Below are 13,673 nucleotides of genomic sequence, written 5' to 3'. Positions count from 1 at the left end.
CCAAAAGGTTGATTACCTACTGTCATGCCACAATTATTTATCAACCATTTTTATTTAGTTTTACCTCATTCAGTGAGTATCTCAATTTCAAACATAAATATCTGTTCTTCAAACTAATCTCAGTGTGTCTAAAATTTATGTCTAGTATAAAGTACAATACTCAGTTCTAAGGCAGAGATTCTTTTTCTTTTTTTTTTTTTTTTGCGGTACGCGGGCCTTTCACTGTTGTGGCCTCTCCCGCTGAGGAGCCCAGGCTCCGGACGTGCAGGCTCAGTGGCCATGGCTCATGGGTCGAGCCGCTCCGTGGCATGTGGGATCTTCCCGGACCGGGGCACGAACCCGTGTCCTCTGCATCAGCAGGCCGACTCTCAACCACTGCGCCACCAGTGAAGCCCCAAAGAAAGGGATTCTTGAACAAAACCTTTGTTCCATTTTAATTTTGTCACACATTAGGAAACATACATGGAACTAATGTTAACTCATTTTTAAATAGTACTTTTACAGAGTTCTTTCATATACAACATCTTAATCAATCACAGTATTTTATGGCCAGAGAAACTTTTATTAACTCTTTTACACAGAGTAGAAAAATGAGGCTCAGGGAGATTAATATATGCAATCCTAGAATTCAGCTTTCCTAACTATAAAGCTATTTCCCTTTCCACTTAACTATGCAGCATAAACTTTGAGGATGTAATTATTGTTGTATTCATGTAAAATAAAACTTATTTAAGTGCAAAAGTTGTCAATTAATTATTAAAAGCGTCATTCTATAATTTGATGACTAACTTGAAGAAATGGATCACTTACATTTTTAATATTATACTCATACTGTTCTCTTGAAATTTTAAATATTAAATGATATGGTAATGTGGCCAGCAAATAAATAAAAAATGCTATGGAAAATAGTGTGCATGTTTTCCTTGTTGCTTGTTGGAAAAAAAAACCCCTCTGTGCTCATAGATATCCTACAACAATAGTTTCTATATTCAAGATTATTGAAATAGTAAGTTATATTTATGCTAAGCTAGACTTCCTAAATAGCTATGAAATGATTTCAAAGGCAATTTTTAAAACTTTTTATTTTATAAAGGAGTATAGCCGATTAACAATGTTGTGATAGTTTCAGGAGCACAGCAAAGCGACTCAGCCATACATATACATGTGTCCATTCTCCCCCAGACTCCCCTCCCATTCAGGCTGCCACATAGCATTGTCAAAGGTAATTTTATATTAATTCAGTGCATTTCTTTTTATCTGCCTGCCTTACCAAGAATCATGTCCACATGATATCATTTAAAAACTTTATGTATGACTGCCTTGTACTGGTGCTTTATTAGGGAAATAAGTATAGTCAGTCAAAAACTGAGGTTTTCAATTTTTTCTTAAGCACTATTCAACCTATGGTTGATATCATGAATTTCTACATTAATTTTTAAATCATTGAGGCTTTCTCCACAGAAAAGCACAAGAAAAAATCCAATTTACCTTCATTCAACAAATAGCTGCATAGTATCGATTATTAAACATGTACCACATTAAAAGTTCAAATACAAAGATAAACAAGATGTAGTACCTTTATAAGATCATATTCTAGTGAGGGGCACAGTGACATGACAAGAGGCTGGGGGCTGTTGGAAATAGCCCCCTCTGAAGGGAAAGACTATTTGCTCACTGTTTTTGTTTAGAATCACTGGCCCTTAGTGATAATAAGCAGCAACAATGTCTAGTATGTTTTATTCTTATTTTTAAATTATCTGTAGATAATATACCCTTTATTGCCTGTACCTAGGGTGGACTCCTCCAACCAATTCTCCCACAAACACATACATCTTCAATATGGTTTATATTTTCCTGCATCTTTAGAAGGCATGTAATTTTTTATTGGATACCAGACATTGTGTGTTTTACCTTGTCGGATGCTGAATATTTTTGTCTTCCCATAAATAATTCTTAAATTTTATTCTGGGGCACAGTTAAATTACTTGGAAACAGTTGATCCTTTGTACTTCCTTTTAAGCTTTGTTAGATGGGACCAGTGTAGCCCTTACTGAAGGGCTAATTTTGCCCCGTTACTAAGGCAAAACGTTTCTGAGTGCTGTATGAGATGCCTCTTTGGTGCTTTGGAAATGTTATCTTTCCACCATTCTCAAATTCTTGAATTCCTTCCTCAAGCTGGTTGGCTCATTGTCTTAGTCCATTTGGGCTGCTATTACAAAATACCTAGACTGGATAGTTTATAAACAAAAGAAATTTATTTCTGATAGTTCTGGAGGATGGAAGTCTGAGATCAAGGTGCTGGCATGTTCAGGTTCTGATGAGAGCCATCTTCTGTGTTACAGACTTATTGTATCCTCACATGGTGGAAAGAAGGCCAGAGAGCTCCCTAGGGTTCCTTTTATAAGGACACTAATCTCATTCATGAGGGCTCCCTCCCCATGACCTACTTACTTCCCAAAGGTCCCACCTTCTAATACCATCACATTGGAGGTTAGGATTTCCAAAATATGAATTTTGGGGAGACACAACATTTGGCCCATTGCACTCATGGTTACAACAGAAATTGCCGTAGCTACAGGAAGCAGGTTTTTGCTGTGCCCAGGGAAAGAAGGGAGAAGGGGCAAAAAGACGTTCTTCTTGTTTGCCCCTCAGGATTTTTCTAAGGGAAGATCATTTTTTAAAAAAACCAACAGACCTCCCCTTAATATCATTGCCCATTCACAGGTGAACAATTTGATTTATTCTTATGCTGATTCATCCTAGGACATTGTCAAAGTATGTTCCTTTTTAAGAGGATTTCTACCCTAGCTGTTGGAAAAAGTAACTATTCTCAGTTCTGTGTGAATCTTGGGTATTGTTCCTTTTAATCCTTTCAGGTAGCTCTTTTTCTGCAAAGATGTTTAAAGATGTTGCATTGATCAGGACTCAGTCGAAGACCCTTTACAGACCTCTGGAGCTCTCATGCTTTGTAGTTTCTCCCTCTAAGGTAGTCTGTCCTATGAAAACTAGCCTCTTTAGCCCTGGACTCTCTCTCCTCAACTCACAAGGAGGAAGGATAGCATTTCTAAGCCACTAGAGGAACGCTGGTCACCTCTGCTTCTTTTAAGTAAACAGTCCATATTGTTATGTGTAAAGATACAGATCCTGTGAGAGTTGGTTTGGACAGTCTTTCAATTCCTTAATGATCTATACTATTCTATGATTTCATTTTGTTAGTAAGTATAACAGGATTGTTAGCACACAGCTGTACACTCCTGGATAATAAATGCTACATAAAAATATAGCATTTATAAAATAGAAGATATTTAAATATATGTAATACAGGTTAAAATATAAAAACTGATTTTTCTAACTAAACTGCAAATGTAGCAAAAATTAATAAGAATGTCAAAGCTAAACAAATAACTAACCACTTGAAAATATATTTAAAGTTATTCCAGAAAAAGTTGTTGGGTCAAATAAGGTAATTCAAACTGAAGTTTTTCAGTTTGTTTATAAATGAACAACAGTCAGAATATTACATATTAAAACCTATAAGATATTGTCAAAATTGTAGTGCATGGCCAATTGACAGTGGAAAATACATTTCTTTTTAAAAAATAAACAATAAATGTAATTCAAACAGCAAATGTAAGAACTTCAAAATAAAACTAAGGAAAACAAAAATAATAAGAATAAAGACAGAAAGTAATAAATTAGAAAAAAAACAGCATACGATGGATAAATCCAAAATTGTTCTTGAAAAAACTATGTGTGGCATATCAAATCAAGTGTGGAAGTATATCCTTATAAGATTTTATAATATATATGAAGTTATATATTATCACTTGAAGTACACTGTGATAATTTAAAGATGTATACTATTAAATACAAGACAACCAGAAAAACAACAAAATTTTAGCTACTAAACCAACAAAGGAAATTAAGACATTCAATTAATCCAAAAGATGACCAAAAAGGCAAAAAGGGAAAAAAACAGATGGGACAAATTGAAAATAATAGCAAGGTAGTAGAACTAAGCCTAAAAATATCAACAGTTACACTAAATATAAAGGTCTTAGCACTCCAAACCAAAACAGGGATTTCTGACTGCATTTTTTTTTTTTTTTTTTTTGCGGTACGCGGGCCTCTCACTGTTGTGGCCTCTCCCGTTGTGGAGCACAGGCTCTGGATGCACAGGCTCAGCAGCCATGGCTCACGGGCCCAGCCGCTCTGCGGCATGTGGGACCTTCCCGGACTGGGGCATGAACCTGTGTCCCCTGCATCAGCTGGCGGACTCTCAACCACTGCGTCACCAGGGAAGCCCCACATTAATTAAATTATTAACAAGACCCCACTTTAAATATTTAAAACATTTTAATATTTTTACAAATAAATAATAATAAAAGTGGAAAAAGATATATCATGCAAACAGTAAGCATCAGAGAGCTGAATTAGCTGTATTAATATGAGAAAACTCAAGCAGATTTCAGGGCAAAGAATAATGACGGGGATAAAAGAGACATTTCATAATGATTAAAGTATAATTTCATTTGGAAGCATAACAGTTATAAATGTGTATGCCACCAGTGCCAAAATAGAAGAAGCAAAGCCTGCTAGAACTGAAAAGAGAAATAAATCCAATTATAATTAAAGATTTCAACATTCCTCATCAGTAATCAATTGACAAAGTAGAACATCAGGAAGGAAACAGAACACAAACATTACCAATAAGCAACTTGAACTAATTGATATTTAGAGAACATTCTTACTAGACAACAGCAGAAGATACATTTTTTTCAAGTGCAAGTATAACATTCACCAAGAAAGTTCATTTTCTGGGTCATGATAAAGTCTCAATGACTTTGTTTAATTCACAATAGAATTAAACTAGAAATTAATAAAAATAAGATATCTGAAATATGCCCAAATATTTGAGAAAATAACAATACATTTTTATTAACCCATTGATCAAAGAAGAAATTACATGGAAAATTTTAAACTACTTTAAACACAATTTATCAAAATTTGTGGAAAGCAATTAAAACGGTTCTCGACAGTATTTTAAAAGTTCTATATATTATGTTAGAAAAAAGAATTTTTAGCTTCCACCTCAAGAACTTATTTTAAAAAACAGTTTAAATACAAATTACATAGTAAGGAAATAAAAATAAGAGCATGAAACATTGAAATAGAAAACTGAAAGACAATAGAAAAATCAATGAAAGGAGAAGCTGGTCTTTGAAAAGATTAGTAAAACTGACCAATTTCTAGCTAGACAGATTGAGATAATAAAAGAGAAAATGAAAATTACTCATATCATAAATGAAAAAAGAAAGAAACATCACAACAGAACATTTAAATGATTATAAGGAAACACCATGAATGATATTACACCAATAAGTTTGATAGATGAAATGGAAAAATTCCTTGAAAGACACATATTACTAAAAACTGACTCAACAATAAACAGAAAATATGAATATCTCTACACCTATTAAAGAAATTGAATTTAAAATAGAAGCTTTCCCAGAAAAAAACATCAGGCCCAGATAACTTCGTTGGTGAATTCCTTCAAACGTTTAAGAAATAATACTTCACAACCTCTTTTAGGAGCTAGGAGGGACTATTTGCCATGTCATTTAACGAAGCCAGCATAACCTTGATACCAAAAACTCTTAGCAAAAATAGTCTAACGTATGGAATCCAGCAATATATATAAAGATAATACATCATGTTCAAGTGGGGTTTATCCCAGGAATGAAAAGTTTTTTTAACAGTCGAAAACCAATTAATGTAATTCAACTAGATTAATGGAATAAAGGAAAAAAATCACCTAGTCATCCTAATAGATGCGGATAAAAGCATTTGATTACATAACACCCATTTATAATGAAACAAACAAACAAAACCCCAAATCTCTCACTGTAAAACGGAACTAGCTAAACTTGATAAAAAGCATCTAAAAATACATACAGGAAATATCCTATTTAATAGTGGAAGAATGAATAATTTCCCATATAATCGGGAAAAAAGGTAAGGATGTGTACTTTTACCACTTTTGTTTAACATTGAACTGAAGGCCAATAAGACTAAACAAAACAAAAATTACATATATATTTAATATATACTTATTCAATAAATGCAGTAAGACAAAAAATAGAAGATATACAGATTAGAAATGAAGAAATATCATCTTTAGTCACAGACATAATCATGTAAATAAAAAATTCTAAAGGATGTGCTAAAAGTTACTAGAATTTGTAATTAAGTTATCAAGATTGAAATTTCTGTAGAGCAATAAAAAATGAAATTTAAATTTAAAAAAAAGATTTACAATATTATTCATTAAGTATGAAACAGGTAGAGATAAATTTTACAACAGATATGCTAAAACTGTACAATGAAAACTACAAAATGGTGTTGAGAGAAATTAAAGATGTTAGGGCTTCCCTGGTGGCGCAGTGATTAAGAATCACCTGCCAATGCAGAGGACACGGGTTCGAGCCCTGGTCCAGGAAGATCCCACATGCCGTGGAGCAACTAAGCCCATGTGCCACAACTACTCTAGAGTAGTAAGCACTCTAGAGTCCGTGAGCCACAGCTACTGAAACCCGCGTGCCTAGAGCCCATGCTCCGCAACAAGAGAAGCCATCGCAATGAGAGTCCCATGCACCACAACGAAGAGTAGCCCCCGCTCACTGCAAATAGAGAAAAACCCATGCACAGCAATGAAGACCCAACGCAGCCAAAAATAAATAAAATAAAATAAATAAATTTATTAAAAAAAAGAAATTAAAGATGTTTTAAATAAGTGGAACAATAAACCAAGTTCATGGTTTAGAGACCTTAATCTTTTATAACTTCAGTCACTCCAGATTAATGTGTAGATCCGATACAATCCCAGTCAAAATCCCAGAAAGCTTTTGTAGAAATTCATAAGCTGCTTTTAAATTTTATATGGGATACAAAAGACCTAGAATAGCCAACATGATTTTGAAAAAGTAAAAGACAACTTACATTATGTATTCTCAAAACTTACTAAAAGGTACAATAATCAAAACAGAGTAGGGTTGGTATGCAGATAGGCATATTGATTACAGGAACAATAGAGACCAAAAATAGTTCAGCACATATATAGTTGTTGTTTCTTTTAATTCTCCAATTTAATTCAATGGTGCTGGAACAACCAGATATCCATGTTGAAAAAAATAAAAAGCATTTTTTTACCTTTACCCCTGTCTCAGCCATGGATGTGTAAATGGACCTGGCCAAGTCATTGGTCATCTCTTTCAGTCTTCTGATAGCAACTGTAGGGGAAAAAAACAACTCTATTTTAGGGGATGCTAAACAATCAGAATGTGAGTCTCATATACTGGAAGACAAATTCCTACCATAGAGAGTGTACCCAAAAAAGACAGCTATAGGTATATACTACCATTATTACGTTGGTTGAGCTCTGTCATTTCCCATCAAAATATTGGTGACCACAATTAGAACAGAAAGTTTTGCTGTGAGAAGACCATGAGTACACTGGAGTCCAGGGAATGGTGCAGAACATTTACCTTTTCCCACCAAAACACCAGTCAGTTCTGGTCTCTCTCCCTTTTCTTCTTCCTGTGGTTGCTCCTATCCCCTATCTCTGCCCTCCCCTAACTTGCCAAGATTCTAGCCCCAACCTGGAGGGTGACATCAGGTCCTTCAGCAACTGATCAGAGTTGGATGGAAGAGAGTTAGGTCCTTCTTCATAGTAAAATATCAGTAAATTCTTAATTGTAAATCATCAACCGGAAAAATCAACTTCATGTTGTTAATATTCACCTTGTTTACACTCACACTTACTAGCTGTGACCTGGTGCAAGTTAAATAAATGCTATGTGTCTCATTTCTCTCACTTGTAAAATAATGAAAATGATAACACCTTCTTTGCAGGGTTGTAGTAAAGATTAAGTGATTTAAAGTCACTAGAAACATGCCCGATACACAGTAGATACTTGGCAAACTGCTAGCTAGTTATTCTTGCTTTGTTGTGGCACGGAAGAGCTGAAACAATTCATATTTGGTGAACTTAACTTCAGTAGCAGGAAGTGCAGTTTCTGACCAAGGCAATCAGGCTAGAGGATCTGACTTGAAGAGAGTGGAGAAGGCTTAAAACATCAGCCATGTACTGATGATTCACTAGGGCACTGGCCCTCAAACTTGAGTGTGCCAATTTACTAAAGACCTTTTAAAAATACTGGTATGTAGGATCCAACTCAGAACAGTTAAATCCGTAAGCCTGGGCGGGGGTACCTAGACATGAGCTTTTAAAAAATTTCTGGGTTGGGGCTTCCCTGGTGGCACAATGGTTGAGAATCTGCCTGCCAATGCAGGGGACCCGGGTTCGAGCCCTGGTCTGGGAAGATTCCACATGCCGTGGAGCAACTGGGCCCGTGAGCCACAACTACTGAGCCTGCGCGTCTGGAGCCTGTGCTCTGCCACGACAGTGAGAGGCCCGCGCACCTCGATGAAGAGTGGCCCCCGCTCACCGCAACTAGAGAAAGCCCTTGCACAGAAACGAAGACCCAACACAACCAAAAATAAATAAATAATTAATTAAAAAAAAATTTCTGGGGTGAACTTTAAGGACAACCAAAGTTGAGAATCAAGGACTAATAGGAAAGAATAAATGAGACATCATAAGAACAGAGAGATGATTCTGCTTTGCTTCATTAATTTCTCTACCAATCTAGCAACTTCTGACTGGATAGTGGAAATAGAGCAGGAGAAAGAAACGATACTATCTTTGTCTGTTCCAGCTGCTATAACAAAATACCACAGACTGGGCAGCTTATAAACAACAGAAATCTATTTCTCACAGTTCTGAAAGCTGGATGGTCAAGTTCAGGTGCCAGCATGGTCAGGTTCTGGTGGGAGCCCTCTTCCAAGCTGAGGACTGCTGATTTCTCATTGTATCTGCAAATGGCGGAAGGGCAAGCTAGCTCTCTGGGGTCTCTTTTATAAGGGCATTAATCTGATTCATGAGGGTTCTGTCTGCATGACCTAATCATATGCCAAGGGCCCCACCTCCTAATATCATCACCTTGGGCATTCAGTTTCAACATATGAATTTTGGGGAGACACCAATATTCAGTCCATAGTACATACGTTCTCAACTGGTAATGAATGTGTTGCTGAAATTGGGGAGAATACAGAACTCAAGTTTCTTGTAAAACATGTAGCCCGCTAACTAAGGTGATGTACTCTGCAAAAAGGGATAGACAAAAATGTGGACTGGAGACAACATAAGGACACAGAGTAGGTTCTGCTGAGCTTGGGGGTGGGGATAGAGTGGAGTGTTGATTAGAAAATAGTAGGCAGAGGGAAATTTCAGAGCTTGAGATCTTGTTTCTTGGAGATGGTGTGATTCCAATGAAAACCAGTTTTAAGATGAACTCTCAAAACTGGGGAGTGAGATAAAATAAAGAAATAAAGATTAAGGTTACTGGAGGAGGTAAATAAAGTGTAAAGTCCTGATAGCATGGGCTGGAGAGGAGAGAAAAAGAACTGATGACGTCACTGATGGTAGAAGGAAAAGTTGATGCCTACCTACAATGGTATGAGTCGGCAGCATTGAGCAAGAACTACTACCTGAACGCCTTATCTGTGCATTGACAAGATAGTAGCTGTCAAATGACTTTGCAAATCTCTCATTACTCTCCAGAAACAAACGATCTACAAATTATTCATTCACTAGTGTATATGCTCTCCAGCTCAGAACAAAAGCTCGATTTTCTTTAAGCTTAATGTGTTAGTATTTATGTTGAAAAAGTAACTGGTTATTTTATCCAATGTGCCCATACAGAAGAGTGTAATTTAAAATGGAAACACATCATCTCTCATCTTACGCAAGAATTGAATTTAAAGTTTCTAAAATTAGAAAAGCTTCTATGGACGCTATTAATATAATCTGAGGTACTGGAAACGATAATTCCTGAAGGATGCCAAAGGCAATTCATGTCTTTACCTTTTCTTCCAATCAACAAACATTATTTTCTTTTTGTGTTTCCCTTTCTACCCATCCTTCAGCCACAAAAGGCGGGTAGAGGCTGGAAACAGAAGAGAAATAAAACAAAATCTCTTCTCCCTCCGGCCAGCGGCCAGCAGGGAGCGCTGGTGCCATAGGCGGTATCACAGCCAAGCTGCTCCACCTCCTCTGGGCTCTGTAACTGCTACGAGCCAGGCGCAATGAGGTTGTCCCTGCTGGGAACCCGTAGTTGCCTCGACGTTGCTGAGCAACGGGAAAATGGGCGGGATTTGCCTGCGCGTTAGTGCGCGCACCCTCCCAGACGGAAGCGGAAGTGTCGGTGGCCGGCGAGTAAGAAGGGTTTGTTCCTGGAGTGGAGATGGCGGCCCTTGCTTTGCTCCCCCCGCTGCCCCCGCTGCCTCCACAGTTTAAGAGCATACAGCATCATCTGAGGACGGCTCAGGAGCATGACAAGCGGGACCCTGTGGTGGCCTATTACTGTGAGTCTTTCCGAGTCGCCGCGGCCCTACTTACCCCCCGGGGCCCACACACCACCCCCTGGTTCTTAAGGCAGGCCCCGCTCCCCTAGCTTTAGATCTGAGCTTTGACCTCTGACCTGCCCTGGGAATTCCTTGGGGCCCCTCCCTCCTCAGGGATCTCCACCTTCTCTCCGCCCCCTCGAAGGCCCCAGAAAGGCAAAACTTCAAAAGGACCATGGTGTCCACGACCTACTCAGTCTTGTGCTTAAATATTTTTAAACAGAATACTTGGCTCATGAACTCTGGAACACACTGTTCTAAGGGTTTTTTTCTGCGTGTACACACAAGAGGCTCCTATCGCCACCAGGGAATCCTGATAATAACCTGGGTAATTAAGTAATTGAGTTGGAGCTAAAACGAAGGTAAGTGTCCCAAAGACAGTAGTGATGTGGACAAAAGGAAGATTGACTAGTTGAAACTATAGTAATAAGTGCAGGTGAATTAGGACAACATGCAAGCGCATTCAAAAATTCATAAATGGAGAGTAGCTGCTACAAAACAAGCACTTGGATTTGTCCATTCCCCCTTCTGCATTCAAACTACCCTGTCCCACCAATGAGAATTTATAGTCTTGATTTTGAATAATACCTGGGGTTGAGACATTTGGTAGCAATAGTCTCGCTTTGGTTGACTGTGATGCTTATAATCTACAGGTGATGAAAAACACAGATTAAATTTGTTGACACTTTTTCCTTTGCAGTAAAGAGAGTAGATCCGGTAAACTTTATTTCATATTCCATACTCTAATGTTACTGCAAATAAAACACGTGACTAAGCAACTATAAAGCTTCTGAAAAGGATTTTTAGCCTTGAGAAGCTCAATATAACGTGTCCTCTATTGTGAACGTTATAAGATTAGCTAAAAAATGGTCCACTGTCATCCCTGCCATACTCCAGGTGACCCCATTTTCATTTCTCAAATTGCAAGCCTCTTTCAAACCTCCACGTTCTTCACCGTCTTGGACCTTCTTCCTTTATTCTCCAATTGGCAAACTCCTTATGATTCAGGGTCTAACTCAAATGTCACCACTTCTGTGGGCAGTAAGTTGATTACTCTCAAGACTTTACCTCAGCTTGTTCAAATCGTAGCAGCATTTTTCCATTATACTTGTTTTTGAGGTTCCTTAAGTAGGGACCATTAGTCTTTCATTCAGCTTGTATTTATTAAGATTCTACCTGTATGAGCATTACCAGGAACTGTGACTACAGTTCCTGCATTCATGGAACTTACATACTATGGGGTGGGGAGATTAAGCAATAAAATGAGTATATTATATAGAATATTAGAAGGTTACAAAGAAAAATAAAGCAGGGAAAGTATAGGGAGTACCAGGAGTAGGGTGGTAGGAAGTGAGGAAGGGATTTCATTTTTAGACTGGTCAGGGAGAGCTTCACTGGGTTCACATCTGAGCAAGACTTGAAAGGAGTGAAAGGCAGGCTTTGCATCACCGGGGAAAGAGTACTCTCCATAGAGGGGGTAACAAGCACAAAAGTCTTGCTTGAAAGAGGATCAAGGTGACCATTGTAACTGGAGTGATAGAGCAAGGAGAAAAATGATGTGATTAAAGTCAAAGAGGTTATCTCTTATAACAATGAAATAGGAACCCTTGATTCTGTGTAAAACTAATCCCTGTTTATGGGTTCTGTATTATATACCTTTGTGACTGCCCAGAGACCCTTTATTTCCCGTGTCATTATCTTCCCTCTTTTGCTATTTCTTTCTAAACTTGCCCTAGTTTCCTTTATTTAAAAACTAAAAGGAGCTTTCACTGTGACATTCCCCTAAAGTTGCAGTCCTGTCTGCCCAGCCTCAAAGATAAGCTTGAAATAATTGTCTGTAGTTGTTTTTACATCCTTACCTAATAGAACTTCTTTTCAGCCCATTGTGGTCTGGTTTTCATGCCCATTATTTCACTGTAATTGCTCTCAGCAGGGTCATGAACAAACATTTTTATTGCTAAATCCAGGTGACACTTGAAAAATATTTTTGTTATGAAACATATGCATGTTAAAGAACATATATAATGTATGTAAGGAACAGTAAAATGAATGCTAATGTACTCACCATATTTGCTGCTATTAGACTTATATTTTTGCTGATCTGACGAGTGTGAAATGATGTCTCATTCGAGTGAAATTTGCAATTCACTGAGCCTTAATAAAGTTGAGCATCTTTTCATATTTTAATTAACCATTTGTGATTTCCTTTTGAAATACCTATTTATTGCTTTTGACCATTTTTCTATTTCATTGTCTTTTCTTAATAATCTAGCTACTGATCCATTGGTATATGCGTTGTGATTGTCTTCTCTAAGTTTATAGTTTGATTTTTCACTTGATTTATGAAATCCTTTGATGTGCAAAAGTTTTTAATTTTAAAATATGGCCAATTTATTAATCTCTTCCTTATGGTTCATGTTCTGATTTTCTAGGCCTTGATTTCTTTTTGTGTACCTTATTTGGCACTTTGCCTTCCTGAGTTTGTAGGTTGATGTCTTTCATTAAATTTAGAAAATTTTCTACTATCATCTGTTCAAGTACTGCTTCTCTGCTATCTCTATTCTCTCCTGCAGTTTTAATTAGGTATGTGTTGCATTTTTCTCCTTTAGCTTCTTTGTCTCTTAATGCTTTCATAGTTTGTATCCATTTTCTTTCTGTGCTACATTCTGTATAATTTCTTTAGGTCTGTGTTCACCTCCACATATCCTATTGTAGAACCTGTCTGTTGAGTTTCTATTTCCATTTTTTATTTCTAGATGTTCTCATTTTGTTTTTAAATCAGCTAGCCATTTCTGATAATCTTTTGTTAACTGTGTTTTTAAAACACTCTTCTTTAAATGCTTTAAAAAATATTTACGTTTATATTTGCTGTCTGATAATTCCTGTGCATGTTATATTTTAGGTGTGATTCTGCTGTCTAACAGAAGATGGCTCATGATGACTTTTTTCCTTGTAATTTATGCTCTAGACATACTAAACCAGTGCTCTTCAAACTTCAGTATGCAAATAATTCTACAGGAATCATTTTCACAGTTCTCAACTTCTGTATGTTTCTTTCCTGACAAAGTTCCTTTGGTCAAGGTAGCAAAGTAGTATGCTGCTTCGTTTTTTTTAAATCATATCCTGTTCTCAGTTGCCCTTCTCCTACT

General features: G+C 37.1%; 1 protein-coding gene across 2 annotated transcripts in view; it reads left to right on the top strand.

Annotated features, from left to right (window-relative positions):
* The first annotated feature begins 10,310 nt into the window (after positions 1-10,310).
* The window catches only part of VTA1 (vesicle trafficking 1), a 72,468-nt gene continuing 69,105 nt past the window's right edge, over positions 10,311-13,673 (top strand). Inside the window, exon 1 of one of the 2 annotated variants that reach the window (XM_065888869.1) lies at positions 10,311-10,485. In XM_065888869.1, coding sequence (XP_065744941.1) covers positions 10,365-10,485 — 121 coding nt within the window. In that variant the 5' untranslated portion in view covers positions 10,311-10,364. The remainder of the gene's footprint in view (positions 10,486-13,673) is intronic. The other variant, XM_065888870.1, reaches the window with a different exon arrangement.

Source organism: Phocoena phocoena, chromosome 12 (genome assembly GCF_963924675.1).
Source record: "Phocoena phocoena chromosome 12, mPhoPho1.1, whole genome shotgun sequence".
In the NCBI taxonomy this organism is placed as follows: Eukaryota; Metazoa; Chordata; class Mammalia; order Artiodactyla; family Phocoenidae; genus Phocoena; species Phocoena phocoena.
This window is presented reverse-complemented; position numbering and strand designations above follow the sequence as displayed.